The sequence below is a fragment of the Delphinus delphis genome, chromosome 16 (genome assembly GCF_949987515.2).
Source record: "Delphinus delphis chromosome 16, mDelDel1.2, whole genome shotgun sequence".
Classification (NCBI taxonomy): Eukaryota; Metazoa; Chordata; class Mammalia; order Artiodactyla; family Delphinidae; genus Delphinus; species Delphinus delphis.
The window spans coordinates 27,732,574-27,746,211 of NC_082698.1; the positions used below are offsets into that span (position 1 = coordinate 27,732,574).

General features: G+C 45.9%; 1 protein-coding gene and 1 long non-coding RNA gene across 2 annotated transcripts in view; one reads left to right on the forward strand and one right to left on the reverse strand.

Moving 5' to 3' along the window:
• Positions 1–3,954: 3,954 nt before the first annotated feature.
• WNT8B (Wnt family member 8B) lies at positions 3,955–7,774 on the reverse strand. The gene is made up of 5 exons (XM_060034248.1): positions 7,745–7,774; positions 6,847–6,985; positions 5,900–6,025; positions 5,000–5,142; positions 3,955–4,789 (listed from the first exon to the last, which is right to left on the reverse strand). Exons 1-5 carry the CDS (start codon positions 7,757–7,759, stop codon positions 4,244–4,246), a joined length of 969 nt encoding a protein of 322 aa, XP_059890231.1. The 5' UTR covers positions 7,760–7,774; the 3' UTR covers positions 3,955–4,243.
• A 733-nt stretch (positions 7,775–8,507) lies between these two features.
• The window catches only part of LOC132439701 (uncharacterized), a 33,421-nt gene continuing 28,290 nt past the window's right edge, over positions 8,508–13,638 (forward strand). The window contains exon 1 of the long non-coding RNA XR_009522401.1: positions 8,508–8,717. This is a non-coding gene — a long non-coding RNA (uncharacterized lncRNA). The remainder of the gene's footprint in view (positions 8,718–13,638) is intronic.

Here is a 13,638-nt window from a genome sequence, read left to right on the forward strand (position 1 = left end):
TGTCTTAGGCTATGGGATAGGAGCAGAGGGACCACTACCTGTGTGGAGTGGCCCCTGACTCAGCCTGCCTGATCCCTGGCCCAAGGCCTAGACCACTCATTCTGTGATTAGAAGCCATATTAATGAAAGAGTCTTCTAGCACTGTTCTTCAAGGCTTGGAGGCCCTCTTCCCCCAGCCCCACACTTCTCAGGGCTGCCTTCTCTGGCTGCGCTTTCATTGTTGGACTCTGCATTTGAAGCACTGATGTACTTTATGTGCAATAAAGCTGCTTTAGTTTGGTTTCCTCTGTCATCTCCCAATTATTATCTCCTCTAGGTCCTATTTTGCTCTTATCTGTCTTCCCAGTCCTTTTTGTTCTTGTTCCCTATACCGTAATAAGGCAGGGGAGAGGCTTGGGGACAGATAGGAAGTCAGGAGAGTTGAAGAAAGGAGGTGGCACTGAATTAGGCTCTCCTTGCAGCATTTATGGTCACTCTGCTGTGTGTGTGTGTGTGTGTGTGTGTGTGTGTGTGTGTGTGTGTGTGTGTGTCTCCATCCGTGCCTGACATTCAGCTCCAGGGTTTTCCCCATACCACTTCAGGACTGAGCTCAGCTACACAAAAGGGGCTGGGTGTGAAGCCAGGGGTACGATCTCTAATCCTGTTGTAGATCGCATCATGTCTGCGGGCTAGATGTGTGTGTTTGGGAGGAAAGGATTGTTAGGCAGTATTTGTTTGTAAAGCCACTTGCTCTTCAGATAATACTTGCACTAACTTCTATTGATGAAGCAGTGTGAGCCCCAGCAAAGTCCTTTCCCAAAGTGTCTTTGAAGCCAAGAGCCCATTGAAGGGAAGAAAGGCCGGGAGAGGGGATTAGTTTGTTCAGCAGCTGTGAATTTCAGTGGGAGGTTGATGAACTCTGAAGTCTTTGTTTAAATTAAAGGTGGGGAGAAAAAAGCCGCTGCTGGAGCGAGAGCCTCACTTGGGGCCCTGAACTAACACAAGGAGAAGTCTGAGCTGCGGGGAGCTGTGTACTGACTGCGAAGACTTTTCCCAAACACTTTTCGGGAAAGGTGTTATGAGAAGAGAAGGGGGCGGAGTGGGGGATTAGCATGTGAAATGAAGTTTTCATTGACTCCGTGGGGGTAGAAGGCTATTTTAATGGCATTTTGTTCTCTTATTTTCTCTTCTTGAGCTCTTTAGAGATATTGTTTTGCTAAGGCAGGCTTTCTTCCCCCTTCTTTCCAGTCTGCGGATTGCCTCTATGGGAGCCAACATAAATATTTCTCCTCCAGGAATGCGGGTTAATTAAAAGGAAATGAATGAGTGGAAGCATCCAATCCAGACCCACAATAGGCGAGTGCCCTGGCCTGCCCTTCCCTCCCACCACCACCAGCAACGCCAGCGCTGAGCACGACCCTGTCTCTCTGTCTTTGCCCTAACCTGCTGCTAAGGCCAGTTGAGGCTGCGATTCTTTTCAAGAAAAGAAAGCCCTGCCTGTGTGTAGGCTCACAGGCTAGGGACAGGAAGGAGACAGTGTTTTGTCCCCTCCACCCAGCGTCCTTGTCACTTCTCAGGACCTCCCTCTGCTTCTGTCCCCTGGCTGAGACAGATGGACTCCTAAAGAGCACACAAGAGGAGGGAAGGGGCCTGGGTTCCAGGACTCACCCCACGGTACCTTACTAGTTGGTGGAACAAGCCACACATCTTTCTCAGCATCAGTTTAAATCTGTAGAACAGAAGGTTTCACTAGCTGACCTCGAAGGCGTCTTCCCAAGCAACTGGTCTGGTTGTCCACATTTATAAAGGGGAACACAGCACTGGTGATTGGTTGTAAGAGAGAACCTACACTCCATGAATGCAGAAGGTCAGTGTGTTGTTCACCACTGTATTTCCACTCTGGTGTTCATTGAATGAATAAATGAATGAATAGATAACGCAAGAGGGGGGAAAAAAGCAATCCAGATCTAAGGTAGCTCAGTATTGTTTTCTTTATAGATGCAAATGAATGTGGTATCAATCATATCCATTTGGGAATACAAAACAACGTATGAAGGAACTTTCTGGCAGCATGACATGTTTCAAGTACTGACCTGGAGTTATCAAATGTGGAGCACAATAGTCCTACTTGTATGCTGAGAGACCTCCTGGAGAATGTCGCTTTCCTTTACAACATTGTACTTTTATATTTTCTAGCTGCCTTGCCAGATTTTCTTACTGTACACTATCAAGTAATTCTGCCAAGTGAGACAGCCAAGTTAGTACATGCTGCTGCTTCATTAGGGACGAAGGGTGAGTTGGGAGATTCAAGAGGCCCAGATCAAAGCTGAGGGAAGGAGCAAAAGGCCTTTTGCTGATGGAACTGGAAATGAAGCACTAGGAGACCCTGAAGGGAAGCATGTCCCCTGTAAGGAGGGAAGGGGAACCTCTCTCCTCAGTAAGTGTTAGTGGGACCAGAAGATGTGTAGGGATGAGGCCAGGGATTTGAGGTCTGACCTGGCCATTGTGTCAATTTGGAATATGGGAGCCTTTCCACTGTCACTGGTCAGCCTTTAGAGCCTCCACCCATTTTACCCACTTGGAGCCACGCCTCCTCTGTGCTTTCTCCTGCTCTACAAGAGGTGAGATGAAGTTGTCTAGCATTTGACCAGTTCTGCTCCGGAAGGGCTGCAGGGCTACCTGGTGCCTATGACCCAGGACCAGCCTAGGGGAAGGGGGATGACTGGCAAGCTCCTTGGGCTGCAGAGGGTCTGTCAGGGATTAGTTCTTCCCTTCCCAGAGCCCTGTTTCACCAAGTCCCTCTTATACTACTGCTTTCTGAGAAGAGAACCAGAAGACTCAAGCACAACCAGCAGCAAGGTCTTAGCTACAGAGGGAATGTATTAGTGGAAGATTTATGGGGCTGATTTACTAATCCTTGGCAGATTAACCTCTGTCAGGTCAGGATAACTACTTAGGCCATCAGGGAAGTGAGGCTCACAGGAGGATAGTATCCTGGCAAGGTGGGAGGGAGGAGAGGACCTAGAGGTTATATCTTATACACGCTCTTCCCCATATCCCCAAGAATAAGTTCAATACCTGAAAAAAAGGCACATGTCACAGTGACTGCAATAAATTAAGGTTCAAGGTGCTGAACTTCCTATTAACAGTTTCATTACAGGAAGTTTATGTATTGAAGGAAAGTATCCAATGCCTGAATCCTGCCTGTTTGAGAACCAGGTTAGTGAAAAGGAAGGGTCCCAGCTTCTCCTTCCTCATGACCTGTCTTCAGAGGTGCAAACCAGGGTCTGAATGGGAAATTAGCTTTATTTATCTCAGTCTTGGCTCAGGGGAATAAGATCCTTTGGGGAAAGAGAAGAGGTAAAGTTGGTTGCTAGAAGGCTATAGGTTAGGAGCAAGGAGGAGGTTACTTTAAAGGGTAGGAAATGACTGGCAGTCTGCCCTTACATCATTCCTAGATGTCGTGGGTATGTGTCTGGAGCACCTTGGGTGATTGTCTAGGAAGGTCATTGCCCCACTGGCAAAGTCCATTAGAGACATGGTATCACAAGGATGAGTGGCACCCTTGGTTTTCAGCAAGTCAGCATTCTAGGGTTCCCATTTCCTCCATCTTCAACCCCTGCCTCTAGGAACCAACCTCCAAAGACATGCTTTTTCCTGGGTCAGTTTCCTCAGTATCCCTTCAGGGAAGGAAGGAAGGAAAAGGGGGAGAGAAAGCAGAGATTCCTGGGGAGTCTATGCCAGCAGTTAGGGAATCAGAAGCACAGGAGGGCCTCTGCAGAAGGAAGATGTGGCTATGGCAGAGAGCTGGCAGCAGAAAATTGAGGGGGAGGGGGTGGGGTTAGGGGGAGGGGGGAAGACGGGTGAAAGAAAAAAGCCGTGTTTTCCCTGGGCCCTGCCTATCTCGGAAGGGCTCTTCCAGTTCCTAAGCTCTCCACAGGCTAGGCCAGGCATTAGGGCAGCTGGGACCGGGAGGAGGAACGCCTATTCTCTTCCAAGGAAGATCAATAGCTCAGAATCTCAGAACAGAGGTTTCTCAGACCTAAGTGGTGAGCAGACGATGCAGACAGCGCGAGGAGAGAGCAGAGGAATTGTGGAAACAGGTTGGGAAGTGGCAAGCACAGGAGAGATTGCAGCGTCTCTCTCCCTCTCGGGATCCCTGGCCTTGGTAGTGTGGGGTCCCTATTCCCTAGATTCCTCTACTGCTGGGGTCTCTAAAAGAAGCCAAGGACAAATTGGGAAAGGAGAGTGGGGAAGGGGACCCTTAGGGTTTTCTCCCGGGTTTGTGCGCCGCGCCCCCCCGCGGCCGGTCCGCGCGACTGCAGAAGTACTTGGTGACCCGGCGGCGGCACTGCTCGCAGCGGACCGCGCAGCACCAGTGGAACTTGCAGTTGCAGCTGGACACGGTCTCGGCGCGGCGCTCCTCCACCGCTAGCCCACAGTCCCCGCAGAGCCGACGGCAGCTTCGGCGCTCCCAGCGGCCCAGGGCCCGGCCGCGCCGCAGGCACTCTCTGCCTTCGGTGCCCAGCAGTCCTAGCGTTTTGTTCTCCAGGCAGTAGTCTGGGGAGTCCTCCAGGTGCACCAGCTCCCTCGTGGAGATGGAGCGAAAGGTGTCTGCGATGGCGCCGCGGCCCGCCGCGCTGTTGCCAGCACCCTGCAGCAGGTCCACCTTGAGAGCTGCGTGGTACTTCTCTTTCAGGTGCGCGCCCACCTCTCGGAACTCAGGCAGCTGCAGCCAGCAGGTCTGCGTGGTGCAGCTGCCAGACACGCCGTGGCACTTACACGTGCGTTTCATGGTGCCCTTCACCGCCTGGGAAGAGAGCTAGGAGTGAGCGGGCCAGGGATTAAGCGCCTGGGGAGTGTCACCCTCTGGCGGATTGCGAGGATTCTAGCTAGTCTACGTGCCAGCCGCCTCGATGCCGCGTTTTCCCAATCTGATGGATGAATTGAAGAGCCGTCCGCACCTAGGGCTGGTAGTGGATGGAGCCAGCTGCCTGACCCCCGGAGCTGCAGGACTCACCTTGCGGCCAGCCTCGTTGTTGTGCAGGTTCATGGCTGCCCGAGCATCCTGTCCTGTCTCCAGGGCATCGACGAACTGCTTGGATATTGCCTCTCCGAAGCCCACGTTGTCGCTGCAGCCTCCCCACAGCCAGCCTTGGCCCCCTGGAAAAAAGGCAGTGGGAAGAAAGGACGGCCTGGAGCCTCCTGGGCTGCTGGTTCTAAGTGGGTTTGGGGGATCTGAGGTGGGGAAGGGTTCAGGTGGGGCGAGTGCCCTGTCTCCAAATTAGTTTCACCCTAGATTTGTTTTTGCCACCTTTGTGCTCCTACTTCCAGCTTCAGCCAATCCCGTGTCCCAGGACGTAAGTAGCTGCCAAGTGAGGCAGGTGCCTGCTCACCCCGTTACTATGCTTCTGGCCTTTGGGCAGAGTATGCAGACCTCCGCCAGCAACTGACGTCTGGAAGGGACATGATGGTGCAAAAAAGGTGAGGAAAGCACAGCATCGAGGGGGAGAGAGAAGGGCAATTGAGATAATACGGAACAGCAGTTGGCAGTTGAGCTGCAGGGCAGAGGGTTGGAAAGGATAGTGGAGGTAAACAGTGGAAAGGAGACAGGGATAAGCAGCATGGAAGGGCATTCCCCCTATGTTTGAGACAGTAATAGGAATGATTCTGAAGGCAGGGTTCTTCCTTTATCATTATTGTGTTTAAATTAAGGAAACCACCCAGTCAGAGAAGGGTCCCTAGCTACGTTTAGCCTGGTTTGTCACTGTAGGGTTTGGGCTCAAACTGGTTCGCCCTGATTTTCCTCAGATTTAGAAGAATACAACTCTTGTTCGCCCCACCAAGTACCCACCAAGCTTTTCACTACTTAAGTGAACTTCATTGGGCTGCCCTACCCACCCTCAAGATCACTACTCACCCAGTTGCCCATTGCGGGAGTCATCACAGCCACAGTTGTCAAAATCCCCAAGGCTGCAGTTTCTAGTCAGAGTGTACATAACCCCGGCAGAACTGATAGCATGTACAAATGCTGTCTCCCGATTAGCTGACAGGAACCAAAAATTGAGTGAGTTAGAGGGAGGAGTTACAGCCCAAAGACATACCTTTAATACCATCGTTATACCCGCCTCTCCCTGTTCCGTTCTATTTCCCCACCTTTATAATGTACCTTACTCTCTTCAGGGTCTGCTCTAGCCCTGGTCTCAGCCCTGCTCTTCTTCCTTCCCATCTTTTCAGGTCACACATTTTATGACTGAGTGGCTAGATTATTTGATATGGGTGAGATTTAGGTGGGAAAGAGCCCAAGAAAGAAATGGGGGAGAATCTGAATGTCAGGTTGTAAAGAACTCATCCCCACTTCCTCCTGGAACATTGAAGTCTGAGAGGCAGGTGCTAGTCCCGGAAAGAACCACTGATTGGCAGCTCTTTCACTTTCTTGCATGGCCGCTTTTTATTTTCTCCATGGGAATCTGGGCTCCAAGTCAGTTCCCACTTGCCCTGTACCTCTCTGCTAAGCCTGCTGAAGGAAGGGGCTAAGAGGCATGAAGATTTACGACCCCTACCTACCTTATTTATATTTTGAGGAAGCGTTTAGCCAGCCGGGAGACTGAGGGTGGTATAGGATTGGGGGTGAGGCAAGGTCCATTTGTTGAGCAGTGAGGGTATTGGGGAAGAAGGAAAAAAGCTCTATAGGTAGGAAAGAGGAGCTGGAGAAGGAACAGAGAAGATGCTGGAGAGGGAGATGACCTGAGAGCAGAGACCAGCTGAGGAACAAGGGTGTAGAGGAGGCAGGGGGCCATCCCTGGAGAGTGGGGCTCTAACCTGTGGCCAGGGGCTCCAGGGAGCTGTGGCCGAGGCTTTCCTTACCACTGCGAAGGCCGCCATGGCTGGACAGCTGCAGGGCTCTCTCAGGGCAGTTCCAGCGGTCCCAGGCAAACTGGTATTTGCATTCTTCAATACCACTCTGGGCACCAGCTGCCACGCTGCTGGAGTAGATCAAGTAAGCCTGCAGGGACACAGGGGTCAAACTTCAGACTCGCAGCAACTGAACTTGGGAGGCATTTGCCCTAAAGTGGCCAAGCACCTCTTTTCCTGTGCACTCCCATCCCTCCAAAATCATGACAGAGTAAGCACTTCAAATATGCTTTTAACATCACAAATAACATCACAAATAAACTTAGGTAGAAACCTAAGCCTCAGAGAGGTGATGTAAAACAGTGTGCCCAAGGTCCCACCACTAGCAAATGTCTGAAGTAGGAATGAAAATCAGTTTCATTAGACTCTAGACCTCACTGCCTCTATTCATTATACTATTCTGTCACTCCAAAATGAGCCTCAATTACATAATTCATGAATTTTCAGCCATTTTCATCCTACTACTAGCTTAGAAGAGAACATTTTGTAAGCTGGAAATGTCCTTAGAGATCATGTAGTACAATGCCAGCACTTGAAAGATGGAAGACAGCCTCCCACCCTGCGCTGAGGAGGATGGGTGACTGTAACCTGACACTGCGAAAGAAAACTTCTCTGGCTCTGGAAATTCTGGCCATAAATTCAGAGTCAGTATTCCTGAGTTCTTGTCCTGGCTCTGACACTAGTTTGCTGTGCGGTTTGGGGTGTGTCCGTAACCATTTCTGTGCTACAGTTTTTCTGCCTATAATATATACAGCATAATAAAAGATATAATAAAAGATATTGATATGTGTAGTCTTCAGTCAAGAAGCTGAGTGAAATCCAAATAAATCGAAGGAATTTTTTTTCTTACCTTTGGACCAGTCATCAGGAAATTGTTCACTGACCTGGAAGAGAGAAAAACCACAGAACATAATAGAGATACACCAATTCATTGCTGCTGCCAAGAGTTGTGAGAATTACTTCAGCAAATATGCAGGCACACCTCAGAGATATTACTGGTTTGGTTTCAGACCACTGCAGTAAAGGGAATATCACAATGAAGCCAGTCACGTGAATGTTTTGGTTTCCCAGTGCATATAAAAGTTATGTTTACACTATACTGTAGTCTGTTAAGTATGCAATAGCATCATGTCTAAAAAAATAAAATGTAAGTGCCTTAATTAAAAAATACTTTATTATTAAAAGTGTTAATCGTCACCTGAGCCTTCAGCGAGTCGTAATCTCTTTGCTGACAGAGGGTTTTGCATCGATGTTATGCTGCTGACTGACCAGGGAGGTGGTTGCTGAAGGTTGGGGTGGCTGTGGCGATTTCTTAAACTAAGAGTAAATTTTGCTGAATTGATTGGCTCTTCCTTTCATGAATGATTCCTCTGTAGTAGGCAGTGCTGTTTGATAGCATTTTGCCCACAGTAGAACTTCCTTCAAAACTGAAGCCGATCCTCTCAAACAGTGCCACTGCTTTATCAACTAATTTATGTAATAGTCTAAGTCCTTTGTTGTCATATCAACAATACTTACAGCCTCTTTACTATGGGTAGATTTCATCTCAAGAAACCACTTTCTTTGCTCATCCATAAGAAGCAACTTCTCATCCATTCAAGTTTTATCATGAGATTGCAGCAATTCAGTCACATCTTCAGCCTCCACTTCTAATGCTAGTTCTCTTGCTCTTTCCACCACATCTGCAGTTACTTCCTCCGCTGAAGTCTTGAACTCTACAAAGTCAGCCATGAAGATTGGAATCAAGTTCTTCCAAACCACTGTTAATGTTGATCTTTTGACCTCTTCCCATGAATCATGAATGTTCTTAATAATCTAGAATGGTGAGTCCTTTTCGGAAGGTTCTCAATTAACTTTGCACAGATCCATCAGAGGAATCTATCTATGGCAACTATAGCCTTATAAGATGTATTTCTTAAATAATAAGACTTGAAAGTGAAAATTACTCCTTGATTTATGGGCTGCAGAATGGATGTTGTGTTAGCAGACATGAAAACAACATTAATCTCACTGAACATCTCCATCAGAGCTCTCAGGTAACCAGGTGCATTGTCAATGAGCAGTCATATTTTGAAAGGAATCTTTTTTTTTCCCTGAGCAGTAGGTCTCAACAGTGGGCTTAAAATATTCAGTAAACCACGTTGTAAACAGATGTGCTGTCATACGGGCTTTGTTATTCCATTTATAGAGCACAGGCAGAGGAGATTTAGCATAATTCTTAAGGGCCCTAGGATTTTCAAAATGGTAAATGAACATTTGCTCCAATCTAAAGTCACTAGCTGACTTAGTCCCTAAAAGAGAGTCAGCCTGTCCTTTGAAGCTTTGAAGCCAGGCATTGACTTCTCCTCTCTAGGTATGAAAGTCTAAGATGGCATCTTCTTCCAGTAGAAGGCTGTTTCATCTACATTGAAAATCTGTTGTTTAGTTTTGCCTCCTTCATTAATTATCTTGGCTAGATCTGGAATCTGGATAACTTGCTGCAGCTTTTATATCAGCATTTGCTGTTTCCCCTTGCATTTTTATGTTATGGAGATGGCTTCTTTCCTTAAGCCTCATGAACCAACCTCTGCTAGCTTCAAACTTTTCTGCAGCTTTCTCACCTCTCTCAGGCTTCATAGAATTACAGAGAGTTAGGGCCTTGCTCTGGGTTAGGCTTTGGCTTAAGGGAACGTTGTGGTTGGTTTGATTTTCTATCCAGACCACTAAAACTTTCTCCGTATCAGCAATAAGACTGTTTCACTTATCATTCTTGTGTTCGCTGGAGTAGCACTTTAAATTTCCTTCAAGAACTTTTCCTTTGCATTCACAATGCAGCTAACTGTTTGGGGAAGAGGGCTAGCTTCCGGCCTGTCTTGGCTTTTGACATGCTTTCCTCACTAAGCTTAATAATTTCTTGCTTTTGATTGAAAGTAAGTGACTCTTGTTTTCATTTGAACACTTAGAGATCATGGTGGAGTTATTAATTGGCCTAATTCCAATATTGTTGTGTCTCAGAGAATAGGGAGGCCCAAGGAGAGGGAGAGAGATGGGAATGGCTGGTGGGTGGAGCAGTCAGAACCCACACATTTATTAAGTTTGCCATCTTATATGGGCATCGTTTGTGGTGCCCCCAAATAATTACAATAGTAACATCAATTTTTATTTTTTTGGCCACGCTGCACAGCTTGCAGGATCTTAGGTCCCCGACCAGGGATTGAACCCAGGCCCATGGCATTGAAAGCAATGAGTCCTAGTCACTGGACCGCTAGGGAATTCCCACATCAAAGATCACCATGACAAATATAAAAGTAATGAAAAAGTTTGAAATATTGCAAGAATTACCAAAATGTGACACAGAAACGCTAAGTGAGCAACTGCAGTTGGAAAAACGGCACCAATAGATTTGCTCAATCCAGGGTTGTCATAAACCTTCAATTTGTAAAAAATACAAGATCTGTGAAGCACAATAAAGCAAGTCTGTAATTGAGAGGAAGAAAGGGAAAATGGTTTTTCCAAGGAAAAATTTTGCATGAGGAATCTACTTAATTTAGTTTTTTTAAAAAAAAAGAACATGTACAAAAGGAGCTAGTATTATGCTTTGCTTGGATTTTTAAAATTTCAAATACCAAAAATGTTGGGAGTAATGTTTGATCGTTATTTTGCCAGAGTGGGAAGAAAGCTAGCATTAACTTGCTACTGTCTACCAGACACTCTGCTCTCAGTATTCTACATGTTGATGTTGTTAAATCCTTACTATCTTGGGCATTGTTATCCCTAGTTTTCAAATAGGGAATCTGAGACTGAAAAAAGTTAAATATATTGTTCAAGCTCACCCAGTTAATTAGTGATTGAAGCAAGATCTGAATCCAGGTCCATCTGACTCCACAGGACTCTGAGAAGGATAGTTCTCTAATCAGAAAGAGGTAAACAGTGGAATAACTTTCTAGGGATTGAGTCATAATTAAATTCGAAGAATAAATAATCTGACTCTGGAAAATAGTTTGGCTGTTCCTTTGAAAACTAAAAAGGGACTTGCCACACTACTTAGCAGTTCCACTGTTGGGCATTTATCTCAGAGAAATGAAGACTTATTTTTACTCAGGAACTTGTATTCAGATGCTCATAGCAACTTTATTCAGAATAACCAAAAATTGGAAACTACCCAGATGTCCTTCAAAGGGTGACTGGTTAAAAAAACTGTGGTACATCCATACCATGGAGTGCTACTCAGCAACAAAAAGGTATGAACTGTTGATACACACAAACACTTGGATGAACCTCAAGGAAATTAAACTGAATGATCAAAGCCAATCTCAAAAGGATACATACTGCATGATTTCATTTATGTAGCAGTGGTTAAATATGTAATTATGGAGCTAAAGACTAGATTAATGGTTACCAGGGGTTAGGGATAGGGGATGGATACCACTATAAAGTGATAACACCAGACAGTCTTGCGGTTATGATTGTGGTATGGTTTTGCAAAGCTATACATGTGGCAAAATTGCATCGAGCTATACACATACATACATATATACATACACACACACAAATAAGTGTATGTGAAACTGGTTGAAGTCTGAATAAGCTTCATGGATATTGTACTATAGCTGTAAGATGCTAACACTGGGGGAGGCTGGGGAAAGGGTGTGTGGGACTTCCCTGCGTGTTTCTTTGCAACCTTCTGCAAATCTATAATTATACAAAAATTAAAAATATACATACAGGGGCTTCCCTGGTGGCGCAGCGGTTGGGAGTCCGCCTGCCGATGCAGGGGACATGGGTTCGTGCCCCGGTCTGGGAGGGTCCCACATGCCGCAGAGCGGCTAGGCCCGTGAGCCATGGCCGCTGGGTACGCGCGTCCGGAGTCTGTGCTCCGCAACGGGAGAGGCCACAACAGTGAGAGGCCCGCGTACCGAAAAAAAAAAAAAAAATATATATATATATATATATATATATATATATATATATATATATACACACATACATATATACATAATCTAGAGTGCCGGAGATTTGGCAAATGGACTTCAGTATAGGCATTTGAAAATTAATCCAAATGTATTACCTATTATCTTTCTTTTTCCATTATAATGGGAGAAAGTAACATGGGAATCGTTATGTATTATTCCATGAAAGTTGGTGTAACCTGCATTTCCAAAGGCCAGTAAGATGCTGGCCATCACAGAAAGTGGGTTGGAAATGAAAAAGGCTAAGAAAGTTCAGTTTCTCATCAGAGGCCAAAATAGCTTGACTGGCATCATACAGAACACACACAACACCTAAAATACGGGTAGTTTTTGACAAACAGTATCAATAAACTGAGATGCTGCCATATGAGAGAAGATGGAAAAGGTTCAGAAAGAAATGTAACAGACTTTTAGAAAATCATAAAAGACTACAGAGTCTAGCAAAACCAAGGCCTATTTTTTGATGCTTGGCAAGCAAAATTAAAGAAGCAGTAAATAAAAAGAAGCAGTACTCTCTTGGGGACAGTAGTACCAGCAAAGCATAAAAATAAATTCAAAATGATGTGAATGAACTCATAATTGCCAAAGCCATTATGGGTTTGGAGATAAATTTCTGATCCGTAAAGACTAGTGTCAGACAAGTCAGCCAGTTCCTGTGCCTCAGATAAAGAAGCCTGAGCTTGCTGTGTCTCAGAACGGCAATCTTTATGTGAGGGATAACTTTTGAAGACTTTCATACGTTACCAGGCCAGACAGAGGCTAGTTCCCATTCCACAAGACAGACAGACAGTATAAGGAAAGAAAACAAAGCAACAAAATGAAGACTGGGTGGCAGCCAAAGGAGAAAGCTTAACGGTGAGCCTGGGTCAAGAGACTTCCTTTGAGAGGACACTGAGTTGAAGTCACAGAGAGTGATGAGCAGAGATGCTAGAAGATTCTTCTTTCCTCGAAGATCCTACAGTATGTAGAGATTTGTATGATATGCTGGTATAGCCTAGTTGATTAATCAATGAGATGTAATTGAGCACTTGCCATATGACACAACTGTAGGCCTTATTTGGACAATATTCCCGTAAGTTGACTTGGGTTGTTAACCCCCGAGGTATTTGCAGATATATTTGAACCACATGGCAGGGTTTACTTGTATCCAGTATGAAGCAAAGACTCCAGTATGTCCTTGCACTCCGCACCAAAGGAGGAGGGTCTTGTTCTTGATTAATGAGATGATGGCAAGGTGTCCTTTTGAGGAGTAAAATAGAATATGGATTACAGAAAGCATAGTGAATGTGTAATGTGAGGAGAGCAAAAGAGGAAAGAATTTAAGCATTTGTATGGGTGCCACCTAGGGACAGTAATATGATTAAATGAAAGATGCTAACAAACAGTGGAAGATAGAGACAGCTCTACAGAACATGGTCCAAGCAGCATACTACTAGATGAAGGTGCAAGCTTCCCATTCCCTATACGTACAATTGCTGATGACACTACACAGGTTGGGTGTCAGTCAAAGGGTTTATGTCTTTCTGGACCCTCCCAACTCTTAGACCTTTTGTTAAACTCCAGACTTGCATATCCAACTATATTCCTTTTTTTTAAAGAACTAGGGTTTGAGTCCTAATTTTTTTTTTTGGCCATGCTGCACCGCACGGCTTGCAGGATCTCAGTTCCCTGAGCAGGGACTGAACCAGGGTCCCCTGCAGTGGAAGCACTGAGTCCTAACCACTGGACCACCAGGGAATTCCCCCAACTGTATTCTTGACATCTCCACTTCAATCTTTAATAGGCAGCTCAAACT

Bases quoted from the DNA above. Each gene is read 5' to 3' on its own strand.
- WNT8B (XM_060034248.1), bottom strand. The intron at 5,143-5,899 runs GTGAGTAGTGAT...CCTTTTTTCCAG, and splicing joins CTCCCGCAATGGGCAACTGG to GGGGCCAAGGCTGGCTGTGG. The intron at 4,790-4,999 runs GTGAGTCCTGCA...CTCTCTTCCCAG, and splicing joins ACAACGAGGCTGGCCGCAAG to GCGGTGAAGGGCACCATGAA.